This window comes from Nasonia vitripennis, unplaced genomic scaffold (genome assembly GCF_009193385.2).
Source record: "Nasonia vitripennis strain AsymCx unplaced genomic scaffold, Nvit_psr_1.1 unplaced0251, whole genome shotgun sequence".
Lineage (NCBI taxonomy): Eukaryota > Metazoa > Arthropoda > Insecta > Hymenoptera > Pteromalidae > Nasonia > Nasonia vitripennis.
In genome coordinates, this window is record NW_022280030.1 from 395,863 (window position 1) to 417,500 (window position 21,638).

Genomic DNA, 21,638 nt, shown 5'->3' on the forward strand with positions numbered 1-21,638 from the left:
TCCACTTTTAGAAATAATGAATCATGACGAGATCTTTTTCAAATTCGTATTGAACTGTCCCTATATGTTCAAAATAAATAAATAAATTAGGGCCGCTTTTTAAGTCTAAAATGCGCGGAAATCGTGCATGTGTTACAAAAAAAAATTACTCTGCAAGTTAACTAACAGCGCGAAAAACAAGGCATTTAACATTTTTTTTAAATGTAAAAATTTTCAAGTTTTGGTGCGCCATGGTGGCTTTATTATTTTTTATTGTTTAAATATGACATTCGATTCGTAATCAGCGATTGCAAAAACCCTGTATACACATTTTTATGAATATTATAGCGTTGCTGTTGTGGTCTATTTAATGGTTTGGCATTCCCAAGGCCGAACGGATAGAAAGACGGTAAAAAGTATCAGATATAAAGAGATGTCACGTTGAAAAGTGTGGTGAAATTAAAAGCATAGATTAGGTCGTTAAAGCATTATTTCGAAGTAAAGTTATCTATCACAATAAATACAAGAGGTGTTTGACACGCTGATAAAGATGCTGAATTGTACTATGTATCGTAACAGTATAAAGCAGTATTTTTCCTGTTGCCCTTATCTCTGTCGTCAATATTACGAAATAATGATGAAAAATAATCAAAATATTTTTTAGGTTCAATACGCTCAAAGTAAATGCTACAAAATGAGTATGGTGCGTGATCTTCCACCCATAGCTGGTTCAATAATTTGGGTAAAACAAATAGATTTTCAACTAACCATGTACTTAAGACGTGTTGAAGATGTTCTGGGTAAGTTTTTTTAGTGACAAATTTTAGCTATGAATTCATCGCAAGATTATTTAAAGAAGTGCTTCAACTATTTTTTGTCTCTTGTTTTCAATATCGAGTTTAGGGGTCAAGCCTGGGTTGCATCCTGCAAAAAAACGAAAAGATATTTTTCTTTATCGAAAAATTTTTTATTTGATGTAATTTGAAAAAAAAATTCTATCGAAAATATATAAAATTTACACAAAATTTGTTGCTAGCAATATTTAATTCATATTTTTTAGAAATGTCTCTCGATAAGTCCGAGGGGGCATGTTTAAGGTATATTTTAAGCTCGGATAGAGTAAAGAAGACGGTCCGGATCTTTGAAAAAAGTTTTTTTGGGAGATATAATATAGTATATAATTTTAAACCATAAACATTGACAGTTAACTAACAGTACATTTTAAGTAAGTTAATCATACAAGATTCGTGTTATTGCTGTGGGGGAGGGGGGCATACACATTTTTAAAATTAACATAAAAATGAACGATTTTTACGTTATTTTGTGGGGGGCTAAGTGGCGGGGGCTGTGAGGGCGTGTGGGGGGAGTATAGCCAAAATAACTATATAATATATATATATATATATATATATATATATATATATATATATATATATATATGGTATAGCATTATCATATGCATATAATTGCATGTGTCGCCGAGTAGCAGACGAATGTCGATCAAGTATGTAACGGTTCAACTTTCCCCAGGATGTTGGACAGTCAGTCGGTTCCAGGATCTGGATTGGGGAAAGGGGCAATAAAAGAGTCTGTTCTTATGTTCTTAATGTTAACAAAATATATTACCTTAAGTAGATAATAGTAATTGGGAATCAGTTGTTAAATCCCGTCTGAAACAGAAATCAATTATGCGCTTGGTTAAGAATATTTCGCCTTTACAAATGGAATTGTTTAAACTAGCGCTGTTAACGATTTACGAAAATATCTACGCGACTTCGCTACAACAATGCATCGGTGGTTATGGCTACGGTGTTTCGGTACCGTGGATCGGGGATGGGTTTGGAGGTTAGGATTTCATTCGGTACGGTGGAGTCGTGTGCGCACGGCGCAGGTTAATTGAAGTTCGTATAAAACGAGTATGTGAATCAATCTTCATAATACGACTATATGAATCAAGTTTTTTTTGTTTACTCAAAGTATAATTTTGTATAACTTTGAGTTTCGCCAAAACTTCTAGAAAATACTTTTTGGTGTGTTAAAAGCACGTCGTTAAAGTTATAATAAATCAGTAGTGCCGATCTTTGCGCAGATGGTTTGCTTAAACGTAGTAAAAATACTCTTTGGAAATATTGATAATTCAAATTATATTTCATTAACACATATTGTACATATGTACACGTCGGGTATAATAACTCTCCCTTTATTGACTATGACTATATGATTTTTTTGACCGGTCAGATTTGGTAACGGTACCGTGGACAAATTCACGTCGGGTGTACATCAAAACAATACATTTAAAATTTTTAAATTATAATTTCAAACTTTTTCGACGATTTTTTTTAATTATCTATGTATATTTCCAGAATTAAACGATCGATTCTTCAACTTCGCTATTTTAGAGATTTTTATCTGAATATCTGAATATATAGCTTTTGTTATAAGAAAATTGCTCCTACAGTAAAATAATTAAGCTTGGAAATATTTAAAATAACATTCACATGCTGTATTCTAAAACAATATTTTATTTATTGGAACAATACTTTTTATGACTAAAAAATCAATTTTCAATCAAACTTTTTTAATTACATTAATTATATTCTAAATTAATAATTTTGGGTAACATTTAATATTAATATTTATACATACGAAATACAATATTGTCATATTGTCATCTTGTACATAGTTAAATATAATCTAGTCACAATCAGCACTCATTTGAGGGTAATTGTGATTTTTTTAAATAGGAACCTCTATTTTAGACCTTGCAATCGGATAGAGCGGAAAAAATTACGTCGCAAAGGATATTTTAAGTTTGCTTTCGTGACCTTGAGAAGGTCAATTCAAGGTCAAATAACAAAAAATCTGCTAAGCAGCTGTTTGTCTGGTTTTATTTTACTGATCTCGAAAGATGACATTGACAAAAGTTGAAGGGAGCAAAAGGGGCCATCTAATGACACCAACACCTTTGACCTTGAACTCGATTTTCAAAGTCATTTGAAGGTCATTGTATTTTTTTAACGGGAACCCCTATTTTTGACCTCGGAATACGGAGCAGCGGAAAAAATTACGTCGGAAATGACATTTCAAGTTTGCCTTAGTGACCTTGAGAAGGTCAATTCAAGGTCAAATAAGAAGTATCAGCCTAAGATTGTTTTCCTTTCAATTTTTTCGTAGAATTATCATTTTGTTATTATAATAAACATTAAGAGAATAATTGACTTAAAATGTGATTATGCTTTGCTGACTTCAAAGCCATTTTGTAAGGTCAAAAGTGCAAAAATGCAATATCAAATGTTATGTGGAGTCCATATTTATATCCTAACTTTAGTGTTGCCCAGGAACAACGATGTGGACGTAATAGGATTGTGTTCCCTTTGGGGTGCTTGATTAGAGTGAGTCTCCTTGCCTCTCACTTTTCGGGGTGCTTGATTAGAGTGAGTCCCCTTGCCTCTCACTTTTGCTCAAAATTCAACGCAGGTGCTCAAAGACACCACCATTTTGTTGGATACACAATTCAATTCGCTGCTGAAAATGTTCTACTGTTCTGAGTAATACAGCTCTTGGAATGTTTTCACAAGCGGTTTGAATTCTGTGGATCATATCTTCCCTTGTTATAGTTTCATGTTCATAAACAACATCTTTCAAATAGTGCGTCCAATCCACCTGTCACGGTAATTTTGATTAAGATATTGTCTAACTATTCGAGCATAGTGCGCAGGAGCTCCATCTAATTGAATCCCCATTCTTGCTCTTGTGTATAAATTTACTTCTTCAAGAAGTACTGAAAGACGTTCTCTCAGGAACTGTAAAAAATTATGGCCATTTACATTTTCATCGAAAAAGTATGGGCCTACAAGGTATCCGTTAACAATTCCACACCAAACATCAAGACTCCAACGATTTTGGTTATCTATCTGCCTGTACCAATGCGGATTAACATTCGACCAATAATGACAGTTATGTCGGTTAAGCTCTCCATTGCTTTTGAATTTTGCTTCATCAGAAAACATTACGTATTGAAAAAAGTGACGATCATTAGCAATCATTTGTCGTGCCCATTGGCAAAACTGTAGCCTTAACCTCATATCAGCAGGTGTGAGATCCTGAGTTATAGTAATATGATATGGATGATAACGTTGACTTCTCAGTATTCTCCAAGCAGTAGTCATAGGTATACCACTTTGCCTTTGAATTTCACGGGTACTAACGTGGGGATTCAAATGAACCATTGCTAAAACGACCATTACACGAAGATCATCTTCGTTGTAATTACGACGTTCTCTAACCCGTGCTAGTTGCCCTTGTTGAGCTCTACGGTAAATCTCACGAATGGTTGTATGACTTGGATGTCTTCTATCGGGATATCGAATTTGATACAAGGCTGCAGCTTGTCGATAATTACGTCTAGATTCACCAAGAATCAATAAAATATCAACCCTTTCAGCGGCTGGATAATCAGCCATTGTTAAAAATGTATAACAAGTTCAATAAAAAATTTTGTTTTTACCAAACTGAACAAATTAGATAGCTTTCGATGAGTAATAAATTTTAATAGAAAAAATAAAGGTCAATGAATGAAAAAGAGAAAATGTTAAACAAATGATATTTGATTAGTTTGGCTAATAACTAGTAAACTATTGAATACTAAGTGTAAGTAACAATGAGTAGAGGATAAATTCATATGAAAAGAGATCTCTTATTAGAAAAATTGTCTATTTCAACAATGAGTCGCGGGAAAATTCAACATGAAAAATCATCTTTACAAAATAAATTATTTATTTCAACAATAAATTCAGGCAAAATTCGATGAGGAAAATTAGTAGCCAATTGTGTCCACGTCGTTCCTGAGTAACGCTAAAGATAGGATAAAAATTCGCTTACGAAAACATCCCAAGAACTGAATAGAATCCGAAAAAATGGTGGTGTCTTTGGGCACCTACATTCAAATCTGTACATAATAAAAGTGAGAGGCAAGGAGACTCACTCTAATCAAGCACCCCAAAGGGAACACAATCCTATTACGTCCACGTCGTTGTTCCTGGGCAACACTAAAGTTAGGATATAAATATGGACTCCACATAACATTTGATATTGCATTTTTGCACTTTTGACCTTACAAAATGGCTTTGAAGTCAGCAAAGCATAATCACATTTTAAGTCAATTATTCTCTTAATGTTTATTACAATAACAAAATGATAATTCTACGAAAAAATTGAAAGGAAAACAATCTTAGGCTGATACTTCTTATTTGACCTTGAATTGACCTTCTCAAGGTCACCAAAGCAAACTTGAAATATCCTTTGCGACGTAATTTTTTCCGCTCTATCCGATTCCAAGGTCTAAAATAGAGGTTCCTATTTAAAAAAATCACAATTACCCTCAAATGACCTTGAAAATCGCGTTCAAGGTCATAGGTGTTTGTGTCATTCGATGGCCCCCTTTACCCCCTTCAACTTTTGTTAAGGTCATTTTTCGTTAAAATTAGTTTTTCCGTGGTTTTTTGTCGTGGTCGGATTAAAATGAAACACCCTGTATATATTGTTGTGACCGAGCCTGAACGTTGCGCGATTCGAACACCAAGAATCGCGCATAGCGACCTTAGCAACGAGATCAACGACGTCGCGGATGTTATTGTTTATGTTTAGTCTGGTTCTGTCAGCTGTTGAGAACAGTTGTGTTTACGTTTGAATAAAGAGTCCGAGTTCAAGAGTGATTTTCTATAAATAACGTGTTGTTATTTTTATTATCCGAACCCGGTCATAACATTTTGGGGGCTCGTCCGGGATGGTATATTCAAACACATGGAACTGAAGAAAAAGTAAAAACGGAGAATGAATGGAAACATCAACAGCTGGTTGAAGAAAACTTGGAGCGAAAACAAACACCTGGTCTACATGCTGATCAACTAGCTAATGAAGAGTTAGCGGAGCAGCACCATTCAATCCTTTTACTCATAAACAACTGTGACCGTTTGCTTGCAAAACAAAATATCTTCGAAATCAATTTCAACAGCTAAGTCTTTCCCAATTCGACTGTAGTTTTGGTGCTTTTCCTTTAATTCTTCGAGGTTTGAAGAACCAAACTTTTTGTCCTTGGGAATATTCAACGTTGAGAGCTCGTTTGTCGTACCAAGACTTCGTCTTTTCTGATTGTAAGTTAATCCGGCCTCGTGCTATTTTATGGATCTCGCTGAGTTTCCTCCGAAGCCTGTGTACGTAGTCTCCGTCTCCTTTAATCTCGACCTCCTGTGGTAGACACCCTCGAGTTAAGTCCAAAGGAAGCCTCAGGTCAAAACTGGTGTAAATCTCAGCTGGAGTAGCTCCGGTCGTCGCATGTTCGGAGGACCTGTAAGCTAACAGAAATAGTGAAACCCAGCGATCCCAGTCTTTCTGATTGTCGTGTATGTATTTTGTGAAATAGTGAAGTAGTGTTTGGTGTTGTCTTTCTACTTGTCCGTTTGATTGTGGGTGTAATGGGGATGTTCTTGTCTTTTTAATTCTAATAACTCAGACAAATGTTTAATCAATTTCGAATCGAAATTTGTTCCTTGATCAGTATTTACTTCTAAAGGTACCCCATACCTACAGACAATCTGATCAACGAAAATCTCAGCAATTGTTTTTGTTCTCATATTAGAGAGAGGAAAAGCTTCAACCCACTTCGAGAAACAGTCTGTCACAAATAAGAGGTATTTATTGACTAAAGAAGGAAAATATCCATTTGAAGTCGTTCGAATGGAACTCCTGAATTGTAAATCTTCATCTCACCATGGCCTTTATCCGGAGGACCTTTCTTTGCAATACAAACTTCACAGGATTTACACCAATTTTCTACATCTCTCTTGCAAGTAGCCCAATAAAATCTTTTTCTAATTTTATCTAAAGTTTTGTTTACTCCGAAATGCCCTCCAGATGGTGAATCATGAGCTTCTTCTAAAATATCTTTGATTTTATCTATAGGAACAACCAATTGACAAATTTTATGATCTAAATTTGTTGAAACCCATTCTCTATAAAAAATTCCATTAATTAACACTAATGAATCCCATTGTGAACAATAGATTTTAGTGAATTCATCCATCGAAGAAATTTCTTGCCATGCTGGTTTTTTCTGTAATTCCTTCGTTTGACAAATAAAAGAAATAGCCTCATCTTTAGTTTGACTCTTCTTCCAATCTTCCGATGTATTTTCTTCAAAAATAATACGGCAAATAGTCTCTTCATTGAATTTTTCTTCTACTCTGGAACAATATTTACATGAAAAATCTTCACAAGGGCGTCTTGAAAGTCCATCAGCATTTCCATGTAAATTACCTTTCCTGTGAATAATTTTGTAGTAATACTGATCTAATTTCCCTAACCAACGAGCTAATTGTAACATCTAGTTCTTTAAACGATAATAACCAAGTCAAAGAGGAATGGTCAGTCCTAATGATGAAAGGTTTACCGATAAGGTAATGATGAAAATGTTTTAACGATTCTATAATAGCGAGGAGTTCACGTCGAGCAATAATTTCTCTCCGGTTTAGAAAGGACTCTACTATAATAACCTATGACTCGTTCGATTCCATCTTGCTTCTGAGAAAGAACCGACCCAATTCCATGATCAGAAGCGTCAGTATCTAAAATAAATTCAGAAGAAAGAGAAGGAAATGCCAAAATTGGAGGTTTTGTAAGAACCTCTCTTAATTTTGAAAAGGCTTTTTTACAATCTTCTGACCATAAGAACTTCGATTTTTCAGTTAATTTATACAAAGGTTTTGCTATATCAGCAAATCCTTTAATGAGACGCCTATAATGACCACAGAAATTCACAAAACTCAATACAGCCTTTTTGTTGTGAGGAATTGGCCAATTTACAACAGATTGAATTTTCTTTGGATCAGCTGATTTTCCTTTTTCAGAAAGAATGTATCCTAAATATTCGACTTGCCTGCTGAAGAAAACACATTTCTTCTTATTTAGACGTAAACCTGCTTCTTGAAAACGAACAAATACCTTTTTTAAATTGGATATCATCTAATTAAACGACTTTCCTAATACCATGACATCATCTAAATAAACTAAACAGAATTTTGAGAGATAATCTCTGAGTAACTTTTCGATCAAACGTTGAAAAGTCGCCGGTGCATGGCATAATCCGAATGGCATAACCTTAAATTGCCACAAACCTTTTCCAATTGAGCAAGCCATGATCTTCCTATCTTCTTCCCGAATCTTGATCTGCCAGTATCCACTCTTCAAGTCCAATGTACAACACCATGAATATCCTGCAAGTTTATCAAGAGTATCAGCAACTCTTGGTAAAGGGTACGAATCTTTAATCGTAATTGCATTAATTTTTTGGAAGTTAATACAAAAACGAATTTTTCCATCCTTCTTCTTCTTGGGAACTACAGGTGAGCAATACGAACTATTCTTCAATGACTCCTTGAGAATGCATCTCAGTAATACATACATCTAATTCCTTAATTTGATGAATAGGGGGTCTTCGACTAGGTTGTTTAATTGGTTGATTATGGAGTAATTGAATTCTGTGTTTAACCAAATTACATTTTCCAGTAACATCATCGTCTTGAAAAATTTCTTCAAATTCGTGTAGAAGATCCGCAAACTCCCGACGTTGATCTTGCTCCAAGTTCTCTGAGTTCTTGTTAAAAATTTCTTGTAATGAGTCTGATACAACCTTACTAGAATCGACTATTCTTGAAATGTGTTTATTAATGATTGAACTTGGAGTATTTAAAATAATTTTAGTAATTAAATCTGTAATACCAGTTGCATCAAGAAAATCACTTTCAAGTATACAATCATCAATAATATTTCCGACAAAAATTCAACTGGTACCTTTTCTCCAGTTGGATACTTAAGTGTTGTAAAATTAATAGGAATTCTCATATCTTTTGATTCAACAAATTTTGGATTTATAATAGTCACATCAGAACCAGAATCTACTTTAAAAATACAAGCTTTGTCATTAATTAAACCATCAAAATAAAATTTATTAGAATTCCTATTGATTCTTCCAACATGGCAATCAATCCGATAAGAGTGAGAGTTTGTTGGAGTCTTGTCAAGTTCAGTTAAACTCGCTCCAGAAAGTTTAACATAACCTAGTTTCCCTGATGGGTTGACAAAGTCGGACAATTAGACTTGAAATGTCCTTTTTTACCACAATTCCAACACTCTATTCCTTTTCCAAAATCTTGAAAATTCTGTCTGCCTGATGGCTGAGATGACGGCTTAGATGAACTAACACTCTTTGGAAATGATGAAGAGGTATAATTATTTCTCTGAGCTAGATGTTGAAGTCGCTTGTCCTGATCTTCAATAACTTTAACTTCCATAGCTCTTGCCAAAGCAATTTGAAGCGAATTAATTCTTTCTAATTGAAGTATTTTCAAAATTGAATTGTCGAAAATAGCAATTACAAATTGAGCATAGGCGATTTTATCTTGAGTTGTAAAAGGACAATCAGGATAAATGAAACCAGCTAATGTCATAAGATCAGCTGCTAATGTTGGAAAATCTTCACCCCGTTGTTGACGCCTGTTTTGAAATTGGAAATAATACGTTGGTGCAAAATGTACATCACCAAAACGTAACTCTAAACATGATTTTAACTTATCAAAATCTATTGGATCAGTATCTTTATAGCTATCAAGAACAGATTTAGCTTTCCCCCGTAAAGAAGCAGCTAAAGCAACCATCATCCTAGCACTATCCCAATTATTTGCTCTAGCAATTAATTTAAATTGATTCAAAAACTCACGCAATGGTGTGGTACCATCATAAGTATCCGGTTTGAGATTATAACCTAAATTAATACTTTGTGTTGATTGTGTAGTGTCCAGTGGGTGTATGTTATTTGACCTTAACCTATCGAATGTGCCAGCCGCTATAGCAGAATTTGTGTTTATGTTTGTGTTAGAAATATTTGAACGACTTAGCTCAGTTAATCGACGTTCGAGATCCTGTTGTTTCCTTGTCCACTCTGACCGTTCTGCGAGTAATGCCTCGTTTGACCGTTGTAGTCTCTCGTTGTTTTCAACCAGGTGCTTCACTTTCTCCTCATAGTTCTCGCGAAGCTGTCTGTCGGACAGAAAATCCTCAGAAGCTCGTCGGAAAGGTTTACTTCTTCCACAGAACGTTGAGATAAGCGGACTTCCAAATCTTTTCGTTGAGCATGTTCGTTTTCTAGTTGTATCTTTAAGTTGTTTATTTCCTTAATAGCAGCCACCAGTGTTGGATTTGGAACATTAGTGTGTGTAGTGAGGATTGGGGTTTGTGAAGACTGTGTGTGTCCGAAAACATTTGTGTCCTCCAGATTCGTCTGTTCAAGATTCAATAAATCCACTTCTCGTGAATCATCAATGGATTGTGCTGGTGCGTCCGGCTTGTGTGGTGTTCTTGGAAGCATCTTGCCAGATCGAAGATGCATAAAATAGTCACTCAAAAAAACACTAGTATCCTGGACGAGCCACAAGGATAATAAAAATAACAACACGTTATTTATAGAAAATCACTCTTGAACTCGGACTCTTTATTCAAACGTAAACACAACTGTTCTCAACAGCTGACAGAACCAGACTAAACATAAACAATAACATCTGCGACGTCGTTGATCTCGTTGTTAAGGTCGCTATGCGCGATTCTTGGTGTTCGAATCGCGCAACGTTCAGGCTCGGTCACAACAATATACAGGGTGACCCAATTTAAACGGGCACCGCTCATAACTCGTCAGGGACAGCCACAATCGAAAAAATGGTAGAGACCAATGTTGTAGGATATCGAAGGGGCAACCCGATGGTGACCTTGGATTTGACCTTGAAATGACCTTGTAGGACTGGCTCAAATTCGAGGTCACAATTCTCCCCCCCCCCCCCCCCTATAGAACAACTTTGGTCTCTACCACTTTTTTTTAATTTGGCGTTGCTAGAGGAATTACGTAGGCGGGATTTCATTCTGGCTGCAGGACATTGAGATGACCTTCAGTGCCGCAACCGAACATACCATTCTGAACGTAAAATTTACCGCTCTTTCCATTCCCGCAATAAAAGAATGGGGTTCCTATTTAAAAATCCAAAGTTGACCTTCAAATGACCTTGAAAAACGCGTTCAAGGTCAAATCCCAGGTCACCATCGGGTTGCCCCTTCGATATCCTACAACTTTGGTCTCTACCATTTTTTCGATTGTGGCTGTCCCTGACGAGTTATGAGCGGTGCCCGTTTAAATTGGGTCACCCTGTATATTGTTGTGACCGAGCCTGAACGTTGCGCGATTCGAACACCAAGAATCGCGCATAGCGACCTTAACAACGAGATCAACGACGTCGCAGATGTTATTGTTTATGTTTAGTCTGGTTCTGTCAGCTGTTGAGAACAGTTGTGTTTACGTTTGAATAAAGAGTCCGAGTTCAAGAGTGATTTTCTATAAATAACGTGTTGTTATTTTTATTATCCTTGTGGCTCGTCCAGGATACTAGTGTTTTTTTGAGTGACTATTTTATGCATCTTCGATCTGGCAAGATGCTTCCAAGAACACCACACAAGCCGGACGCACCAGCACAATCCATTGATGATTCACGAGAAGTGGATTTATTGAATCTTGAACAGACGAATCTGGAGGACACAAATGTTTTCGGACACACACAGTCTTCACAAACCCCAATCCTCACTACACACACTAATGTTCCAAATCCAACACTGGTGGCTGCTATTAAGGAAATAAACAACTTAAAGATACAACTAGAAAACGAACATGCTCAACGAAAAGATTTGGAAGTCCGCTTATCTCAACGTTCTGTGGAAGAAGTAAACCTTTCCGACGAGCTTCTGAGGATTTTCTGTCCGACAGACAGCTTCGCGAGAACTATGAGGAGAAAGTGAAGCACCTGGTTGAAAACAACGAGAGACTACAACGGTCAAACGAGGCATTACTCGCAGAACGGTCAGAGTGGACAAGGAAACAACAGGATCTCGAACGTCGATTAACTGAGCTAAGTCGTTCAAATATTTCTAACACAAACATAAACACAAATTCTGCTATAGCGGCTGGCACATTCGATAGGTTAAGGTCAAATAACATACACCCACTGGACACTACACAATCAACACAAAGTATTAATTTAGGTTATAATCTCAAACCGGATACTTATGATGGTACCACACCATTGCGTGAGTTTTTGAATCAATTTAAATTAATTGCTAGAGCAAATAATTGGGATAGTGCTAGGATGATGGTTGCTTTAGCTGCTTCTTTACGGGGGAAAGCTAAATCTGTTCTTGATAGCTATAAAGATACTGATCCAATAGATTTTGATAAGTTAAAATCATGTTTAGAGTTACGTTTTGGTGATGTACATTTTGCACCAACGTATTATTTCCAATTTCAAAACAGGCGTCAACAACGGGGTGAAGATTTTCCAACATTAGCAGCTGATCTTATGACATTAGCTGGTTTCATTTATCCTGATTGTCCTTTTACAACTCAAGATAAAATCGCCTATGCTCAATTTGTAATTGCTATTTTCGACAATTCAATTTTGAAAATACTTCAATTAGAAAGAATTAATTCGCTTCAAATTGCTTTGGCAAGAGCTATGGAAGTTAAAGTTATTGAAGATCAGGACAAGCGACTTCAACATCTAGCTCAGAGAAATAATTATACCTCTTCATCATTTCCAAAGAGTGTTAGTTCATCTAAGCCGTCATCTCAGCCATCAGGCAGACAGAATTTTCAAGATTTTGGAAAAGGAATAGAGTGTTGGAATTGTGGTAAAAAAGGACATTTCAAGTCTAATTGTCCGACTTTGTCAACCCATCAGGGAAACTAGGTTATGTTAAACTTTCTGGAGCGAGTTTAACTGAACTTGACAAGACTCCAACAAACTCTCACTCTTATCGGATTGATTGCCATGTTGGAAGAATCAATAGGAATTCTAATAAATTTTATTTTGATGGTTTAATTAATGACAAAGCTTGTATTTTTAAAGTAGATTCTGGTTCTGATGTGACTATTATAAATCCAAAATTTGTTGAATCAAAAGATATGAGAATTCCTATTAATTTTACAACACTTAAGTATCCAACTGGAGAAAAGGTACCAGTTGAATTTTTGTCGGAAATATTATTGATGATTGTATACTTGAAAGTGATTTTCTTGATGCAACTGGTATTACAGATTTAATTACTAAAATTATTTTAAATACTCCAAGTTCAATCATTAATAAACACATTTCAAGAATAGTCGATTCTAGTAAGGTTGTATCAGACTCATTACAAGAAATTTTTAACAAGAACTCAGAGAACTTGGAGCAAGATCAACGTCGGGAGTTTGCGGATCTTCTACACGAATTTGAAGAAATTTTTCAAGACGATGATGTTACTGGAAAATGTAATTTGGTTAAACACAGAATTCAATTACTCCATAATCAACCAATTAAACAACCTAGTCGAAGACCCCCTATTCATCAAATTAAGGAATTAGATGTATGTATTACTGAGATGCATTCTCAAGGAGTCATTGAAGAATAGTTCGTATTGCTCACCTGTAGTTCCCAAGAAGAAGAAGGATGGAAAAATTCGTTTTTGTATTAACTTCCAAAAAATTAATGCAATTACGATTAAAGATTCGTACCCTTTACCAAGAGTTGCTGATACTCTTGATAAACTTGCAGGATATTCATGGTGTTGTACATTGGACTTGAAGAGTGGATACTGGCAGATCAAGATTCGGGAAGAAGATAGGAAGATCATGGCTTGCTCAATTGGAAAAGGTTTGTGGCAATTTAAGGTTATGCCATTCGGATTATGCCATGCACCGGCGACTTTTCAACGTTTGATCGAAAAGTTACTCAGAGATTATCTCTCAAAATTCTGTTTAGTTTATTTAGATGATGTCATGGTATTAGGAAAGTCGTTTAATTAGATGATATCCAATTTAAAAAAGGTATTTGTTCGTTTTCAAGAAGCAGGTTTACGTCTAAATAAGAAGAAATGTGTTTTCTTCAGCAGGCAAGTCGAATATTTAGGATACATTCTTTCTGAAAAAGGAAAATCAGCTGATCCAAAGAAAATTCAATCTGTTGTAAATTGGCCAATTCCTCACAACAAAAAGGCTGTATTGAGTTTTGTGAATTTCTGTGGTCATTATAGGCGTCTCATTAAAGGATTTGCTGATATAGCAAAACCTTTGTATAAATTAACTGAAAATCGAAGTTCTTATGGTCAGAAGATTGTAAAAAAGCCTTTTCAAAATTAAGAGAGGTTCTTACAAAACCTCCAATTTTGGCATTTCCTTCTCTTTCTTCTGAATTTATTTTAGATACTGACGCTTCTGATCATGGAATTGGGTCGGTTCTTTCTCAGAAGCAAGATGGAATCGAACGAGTCATAGGTTATTATAGTAGAGTCCTTTCTAAACCGGAGAGAAATTATTGCTCGACGTGAACTCCTCGCTATTATAGAATCGTTAAAACATTTTCAGCAGCGAATTGAATTGTGTATCCAACAAAATGGTGGTGTCTTTGAGCACCTGCGTTGAATTTTGAGCAAAAGTGAGAGGCAAGGGGACTCACTCTAATCAAGCACCCCGAAAAGTGAGAGGCAAGGAGACTCACTCTAATCAAGCACCCCAAAGGGAACACAATCCTATTACGTCCACATCGTTGTTCCTGGGCAACACTAAAGTTAGGATATAAATATGGACTCCACATAACATTTGATATTGCATTTTTGCACTTTTGACCTTACAAAATGGCTTTGAAGTCAGCAAAGCATAATCACATTTTAAGTCAATTATTCTCTTAATGTTTATTATAATAACAAAATGATAATTCTACGAAAAAATTGAAAGGAAAACAATCTTAGGCTGATACTTCTTATTTGACCTTGAATTGACCTTCTCAAGGTCACTAAGGCAAACTTGAAATGTCATTTCCGACGTAATTTTTTCCGCTGCTCCGTATTCCGAGGTCAAAAATAGGGGTTCCCGTTAAAAAAATACAATGACCTTCAAATGACTTTGAAAATCGAGTTCAAGGTCAAAGGTGTTGGTGTCATTAGATGGCCCCTTTTGCTCCCTTCAACTTTTGTCAATGTCATCTTTCGAGATCAGTAAAATAAAACCAGACAAACAGCTGCTTAGCAGATTTTTTGTTATTTGACCTTGAATTGACCTTCTCAAGGTCACGAAAGCAAACTTAAAATATCCTTTGCGACGTAATTTTTTCCGCTCTATCCGATTGCAAGGTCTAAAATAGAGGTTCCTATTTATAAAAATCACAATTACCCTCAATTGACCTTGAAAATCGCGTTCAAGGTCATAGGTGTTTGTGTCATTCGATGGCCCCCTTTACCCCCTTCAACTTTTGTTAAGGTCATTTTTCGTTAAAATTAGTTTTTCCATGGTTTTTTGTCGTGGTCGGATTAAAATGAAACACCCTGTATAGAATCAAACAAAGCCAACGGAAAAATCCAGAAACTTGGACGCTTAACGAATACACGAAGAAACCCAAAACCAAAACAATTTCTCCTCCTTCGGTTGAAGCGCGCGTGCAACATCCAACACTGCAGTTTAGCCGTTGACTGTAGTACAGACCGATAAGGCCTAATGAGTAAGAGAGAGAGAGAGAGAGAAGAGAGAAAGAGAGAGAGAGAAGAAGAGAGAGAAGAGAGAGAGAGAGAGAGAGAGAGAGAAGAGAGAGAGAGAGAGAGAGAGAGAAGAGAGAGAGAGAAGGAGAGAGAGAGAGAGAGAGAGAGAGAGAGAGAGAGAGAAGAGAGAGAGAGAGAGAGAGAGAGAGAGAGAGAGAGAGAAGAGAGAGAGAGAGAGAGAGAGAGAGAGAAGAGAGAGAGAGAGAGAGAGAGAGAGAGAGAAGAGAGAGAGAGAGAGAGAGAAGAGAGAGAGAGAGAGAGAGAAGAGAGAGGAGAGAGAGAGAGAGAGAGAGAGAGAGAAGAGAGAGAGAGAGAGAGAGAGAGAGAGAGGAGAGAGAGAGAGAGAGAGAGGAGAGAGAGAGAGAGAGAGAGAGAGAGAGAGAGGAGAGAGAGAGAGAGAGAGAGAGAGAGAGAGAGAGAGAGAGAGAGAGAGAAGAGAGAGAGAGAGAGAGAAGAGAGAGAGAGAGAGAGAGAGAGAGAGAGAGAGAGAAGAGAGAGAGAGAGAGAGAGAGAGAGAGAGAGAGAGAGAGGAGAGAGAGAGAGAGAGAGAGAGAGAGAGAGAGAGAGAGAGAGAGAGAGAGAGAGAGAGAGAGAGAGAGAGAGAAGAGAGAGAGAGAGAGAGAGAAGAGAGAGAGAGAGAGAGAGAGAGAGAGAGAGAGAGAGAGAGAGAGAGAGAGAGAGAGAGAGAGAGAGAGAGAGAGAGAGAGAGAGAGAGAGAGAGAGAGAGAGAGAGAGGGAGAGAGAGAGAGAGAGAGAGAGAGAGAAAGAGAAAGAGAGAGAGAGAGAGAGAGAGAGAGAAAGAGAAAGAGAGAGCGGCTAAGCTGAAGTGCGGAGTATGGAGAAGTAAAGACCCTGTGTGGGAGAAAGCTGTGACGCTTTCTTCAAGCTTGCCTCCCCCGATTAATTCATTCCAGTGTGTACGCTCCTCAAAGAAGGGCGCATTTCTTTATTTTGAGTAGCCCATCGAGTTCAATTTAGAGTTTGATACTAGAGTTTTAGTCAAAGTTTCGATTAGAGTTTTGTAGTCAAAGTTGTACGTGGAGTATTGTGTATTAGAAGTTTTTCAACCTACTAAATAAAGTCATAGAAAAGGAATTCAGCCCGTTGAGTTTGAATTGATTTGAAGTCTTATCCAATTGTTTTGAAGGAAGGAAGCCCAACTGATTTTTAGAGAGAGAGTCATTCTAATTTTGCAAATATTTTGGTGTTGTTTCGGATCAAGTCAACAATTACCTTCGTCTACAAGAATCAAGTAAGGTATCTCAATTAATATTTTCCAAATAATCAATTCTATAAAATCAGACAGTTCTGCTGCGATAGTCGGTTGTACTGATCTCCCCCGTATGGGAGAGTAAGCCAGCACCTGTGTTCTTTTTTGCAATATCACATTGTTAGTTCCACAAGTTAGTCGGAAATTACCCTAACATCATGTACTGATAGAAAAAAAAAAATGTACCAACAACTTCCCGAAATAGTTAAATAAGAAAACTACTTTTAACAATACTGGATATCCCCTTTATGGGCAAAGTAACAATGAAAAACACATTCGTTTCAATAAAAACAAAATAGCTGATACTCGATTTGTAGTTCCATACAATCCGTATTTATTGTTAAAATTAAATTGTCATATTAATATTTAAGTATGTTCTACTATTAAATGTGTTAAATATTTATTTAAATATTGTTATAAGGGACATGATTGTGATTTTATAAAAATTAGTCAAGGTAATAATGAAAGCGAATGTGAAGACGAAAATTTCAACTTCGATAAAATAAAACAATATTTAGATACAATATTAAAAACAAGATATGTAGTCCCTTCAGAAGCAATGTATCGTATACTACAATATGAAATGTACGTCTTATCACACGTAATTTACCGATTAGCTGTAGATTTAAACAATGAACAGTTTGAATTATTTAAGGAAGGATTAGAAGAAGAGTTGATTAATAAAAACTTAAATACAACTTTGACTGCATGGTTTGAACTAAATACAAACAATCCGCAAGCTAGACAGTACTTGTATGTTGATATACCATATTTTCACGTTTTCAATGAAAAAACAAAGAAATGGACACCAAGAAAAATAGTTTAGAAGCCAACTACAAGTAGAATGTATTTTGTAAATCCGAAGAATTGTCAAAAATTTTCTTTAAGATTATTATTATTACTAGGGGGGGGGTGCCCCCTGCTCGCTTCGGTCACCAACCCCCTATGTGCAAATTTTGAGTGATAATCGAAATATTCTATTTAATTTGAAAATGAAGCTATATGTTGATAAATTTGATTAGCTATTTGTTGAAATAATGTTGATAAAATTTTAAATATAATATATAATATTTATGTCAAAATTCAAACAACAACTATTATATAACATTTTTAAATATTTAAAATTTTATATTTAAAATTTGTTTAAATTTATATCATTTTCTTAACTTCAACTCAATCAGTATCTGCACCTGTAACTTCATATTTGAATTACTTTTATCTTTATCCTGGTGTTGGACTCAGACCAAATTCTGATTTTTATTAGCTATTACGCCTTATAATATTTGTATCCGTCTTTATCGCTGTCTATATCTCTGACTTCACCTTGATGTCTCTGAGTCTAATTTGATTTAAGTTTATTTATATTACTATTCTTATTCCTGACTCCATATTTTTCTCTGCCTCTATCACTGATCCCATCGCTATCATTATCTGTATCACCATCTCTATTCTTTCGTTCATATTAATCTGAATTTATATTATTTTTATGTCTAATTATCCAGATCATCGATCTCTATCCTAAATTTTATTTATATCTATCCTTTTATAAATCCTCTATCTCTATTTTAACTATGTATCTACCTCTTTATAAGTATTTTACTTGTTCGTTCATCTCTCTGACTATCCATTAATTTTCCACCTATAATCTACACCAAATCTTTCTGTTCACAGATTGCATCTTCATTCTCGATTTTGTTTCTTTACCTATGTTGATCTCTGTCGCGATTTCTAATTCTGCTTGCTATACATTTTCAAACTAATTTGTCGCTCAAGGATAAGCTATCGTTACCTTTATCTTTAGTTTAATTTCTAATGCCGTATCTATTGCATTTCCAATGGTCTCTCTGTCTTTCTTTAACTTATTATTACTTATTATTCTTTAACTTATTAACAAAAATTATTGAAAATTGTGTGAAAAATAGTCATTTATAGAGTAAATTTCAAATAATGACTTTAAATGATAATATAAGAGTTAGTAATTGTAACAAAAAGTTTAAGCAATAGCTATTAAAAATTTGAGATAGAAAATATTCCAATAAATTTGAAATGGACAATGATATAACTTGACTTTCAACAGAATGATTATCAACCAATGATATAATTATGGAAATTTATGGAGATTACTTTGATAATAATAATGCCAATAAACTTTGCGAAAGAGTAATTTTAGCGAAGAAAAACAATGATGTACTAAAAATTAATTATAACATTTCAAATAGGATGCATGGCGATGTAAGAGAGTAGCTAAGTGTCGATTTATGCGAAGATAAGAATCAAGAGATGTTACCAATAAAGTAGGTGCTGTAATTATTTTGTTGAGAAATTTCAATTTAAATGATGGGCTTTGTAGTGATACTCGTATAATAGTAAGGAAATGATGCAATTCTGTATACCGACAGAAATAATTAACGGCAAACAATTTGGTAAAGTTGTTTTAATACCACGGATTAATTTGAGTTCTTCAGAATAAGAAATCCCTTTTGAAATGACCAGACGACAGTTTCCAGTACGATTAGGATATGTCATGACAATTAACAAATCATAAGGCCAAACATTTAACAAAGTTGGTATCTATTTACCAAATCCAGTTTTTAATTATGGTCAATTATATGAATCATTATCCAGGGTAAAATTTAACAATTATACTTTCACAAAATTCAAATTTCGAGGATAAAAGTAAAAATAATGATAATTTAAATAAAATATATACGTAAAATATCGCATATCATAAAATATTAAATTAATGATAAACTAATAAAATATGTCAGTTATTGAGAAAAGATGTGAATGGCTTCACAGCACACAGGTACATTAAGTATACTTTAATATAATAGTAGAAATAGATGTTTCGGGCGTCTACTACTTTTTGACCTCGATTATAATAGTCTTGTAGTATTTCTTCCTGGCCCACTGTTCCCGTCTGCTGGTTTGGCGGTATTCGCTGCGGGCAGCGTCAATTTCTTTATCCCACCAGTATACTGGCAGTTGTCAATTATTGGAAGCCCTCCTCGGCATTGTTGCGTCGCAGGCTTGGGTAATATTTCCTATTACCTGCTCGACCTTATCATTCGCAGATCCAAACAGCTGTATTTCTTCTAGAACCAGCAGAAATATCTCCTTATCATAATCCTTCGTTTTTCATCCGACTATTGTCGTCGTTGCACTCCTGTTGGATCTCCGTTTTGATATTCCTATCTCCGTTATTATGGCTTGGTGGTAACTATTTATGTAATAATTGCTCATTATCCACGATCTAACTAAGCCAATCAGGCAGCTGCTAACAAACGTAAGATCAATGATGGACCCGCGTCTTCTCTTTGAAATGTGTAAGAACATTCCTGGTTAACTAATTGTAAGACCAAGTCAAGGAGGGCGAATGCTTCTAATAGCGCTCGTCCTCTTTCATTTGTCCTTTGGCTACCCCACTCTACTGCCCAGGCGTTGAAATCGCCTGCTATAAGTACCGGTTTTCTTCCTACAGCATCCTGTACTAGCCGGTCTAAAAGTTGTCTAAATTGTTCTATCGGCGCGTTAGGAGACGCATAGCAGCTGTAAATGTGTACGCCTGCTACCTTAGCGCGTACGAATCCTTCATGAAGTCTTGTATTTTTTTCCTTGAAAGCAGCGTCTCTGCATGTTTATAACGCCGTTCTGTCAGTACTGTCCATATCCCACGATGGTTCGTCCAAGTCTCTGTATTGTTCACAGACGATGGCTATGTCGATCTCTGTCTCATGAACATAGTGGTTCAGTAGGTTCTGTGCAGTCGTGCAGTTGTTTATACTCAACTGCACTCTTTTCATATTTTTTATCTATCAGTAGCTTCTACTGCAGCTCGGTAAACTGTAATAACTCTTCAGTTACTGTGCAGTTTCTGCCGATATGGCCAAAACCTAGGCATTTAAAGCACCTACACGGCTTGTTTTTGCGGTTAGCCACCCGGATCCTACAGTTGACTCATCGTATTCTGATCTTCTGTAGCTTAGTGATCTTAGCCGCTATCTGAGCTGGTTCCCGTATCACTGCAATCTGCGTGTCACCGTACGTCTTTGCAGAGATCTCATTGTGGAGTTTTCTATGATGTTCTCTTCGCCAATTTATTTCTGTAGTTCTTCTAGTACCTCCTCTTCTGAGGTAAACATGTCCAGATCTCTTACTTCAATGGTTTCTTCTTGCTGGAGTGCTTTTATTGTGGCGCCTATAGTATAGAGCGTGCGTATGAGTGTGTGTGTGTGTGTGTTTGTTTTATAAAATTTTACCATGCCACCAGGCACCTCGAGCTAATGTAAATGATCAAATTATTCATTATTTGATAATAATTAGTAATTCTTCTTAATAATTTTTTTTTTTATTTATAATATATATTTGTAATTTAACTATCACAATTAATGTCCATATATTTATACATCTTCATATTTTATAATCAAATATTTAATTTTTTTTATTGTTTCTTGCATTTTTATTATTTGATTAAAGTATATGTTGAAAAGAAATTTGTATATACCTGGCTGAAAATACTTATGATAATTATATTATAATCATTTGAGAGTGATAAAAGATTCATATAAGAATCGTATAAGGCTCATATGAGGCTCATATGATACTTTTGACCGAATTCTCATATGAGAATCATTTGATTGTCATATGATACATCGCATATTCTCATAAAAATAAATAATCTTACTGCGTACTCTATCACTCTCTGATATTTATTAGATGTCTTTCTTTATACTGG

The 21,638-nt window shown here is 35.5% G+C and overlaps 1 protein-coding gene across 8 annotated transcripts in view; it reads left to right on the forward strand.

The window, feature by feature from the left end:
* LOC100116365 (dynein heavy chain, cytoplasmic) overlaps positions 1-21,638 on the forward strand; it is a 631,875-nt gene that overhangs the window by 55,497 nt on the left and 554,740 nt on the right. For all 8 annotated transcript variants that reach the window (XR_004228365.2, XR_004228366.2, XM_031933441.2 and 5 more), the window contains one exon: positions 644-779. Coding sequence is in view for 6 of the 8 variants with exons in the window: in XM_031933441.2 (XP_031789301.2) it covers positions 644-779 (136 nt within the window). In the remaining 2 variants the exon portion in view is untranslated. The remainder of the gene's footprint in view (positions 1-643; positions 780-21,638) is intronic.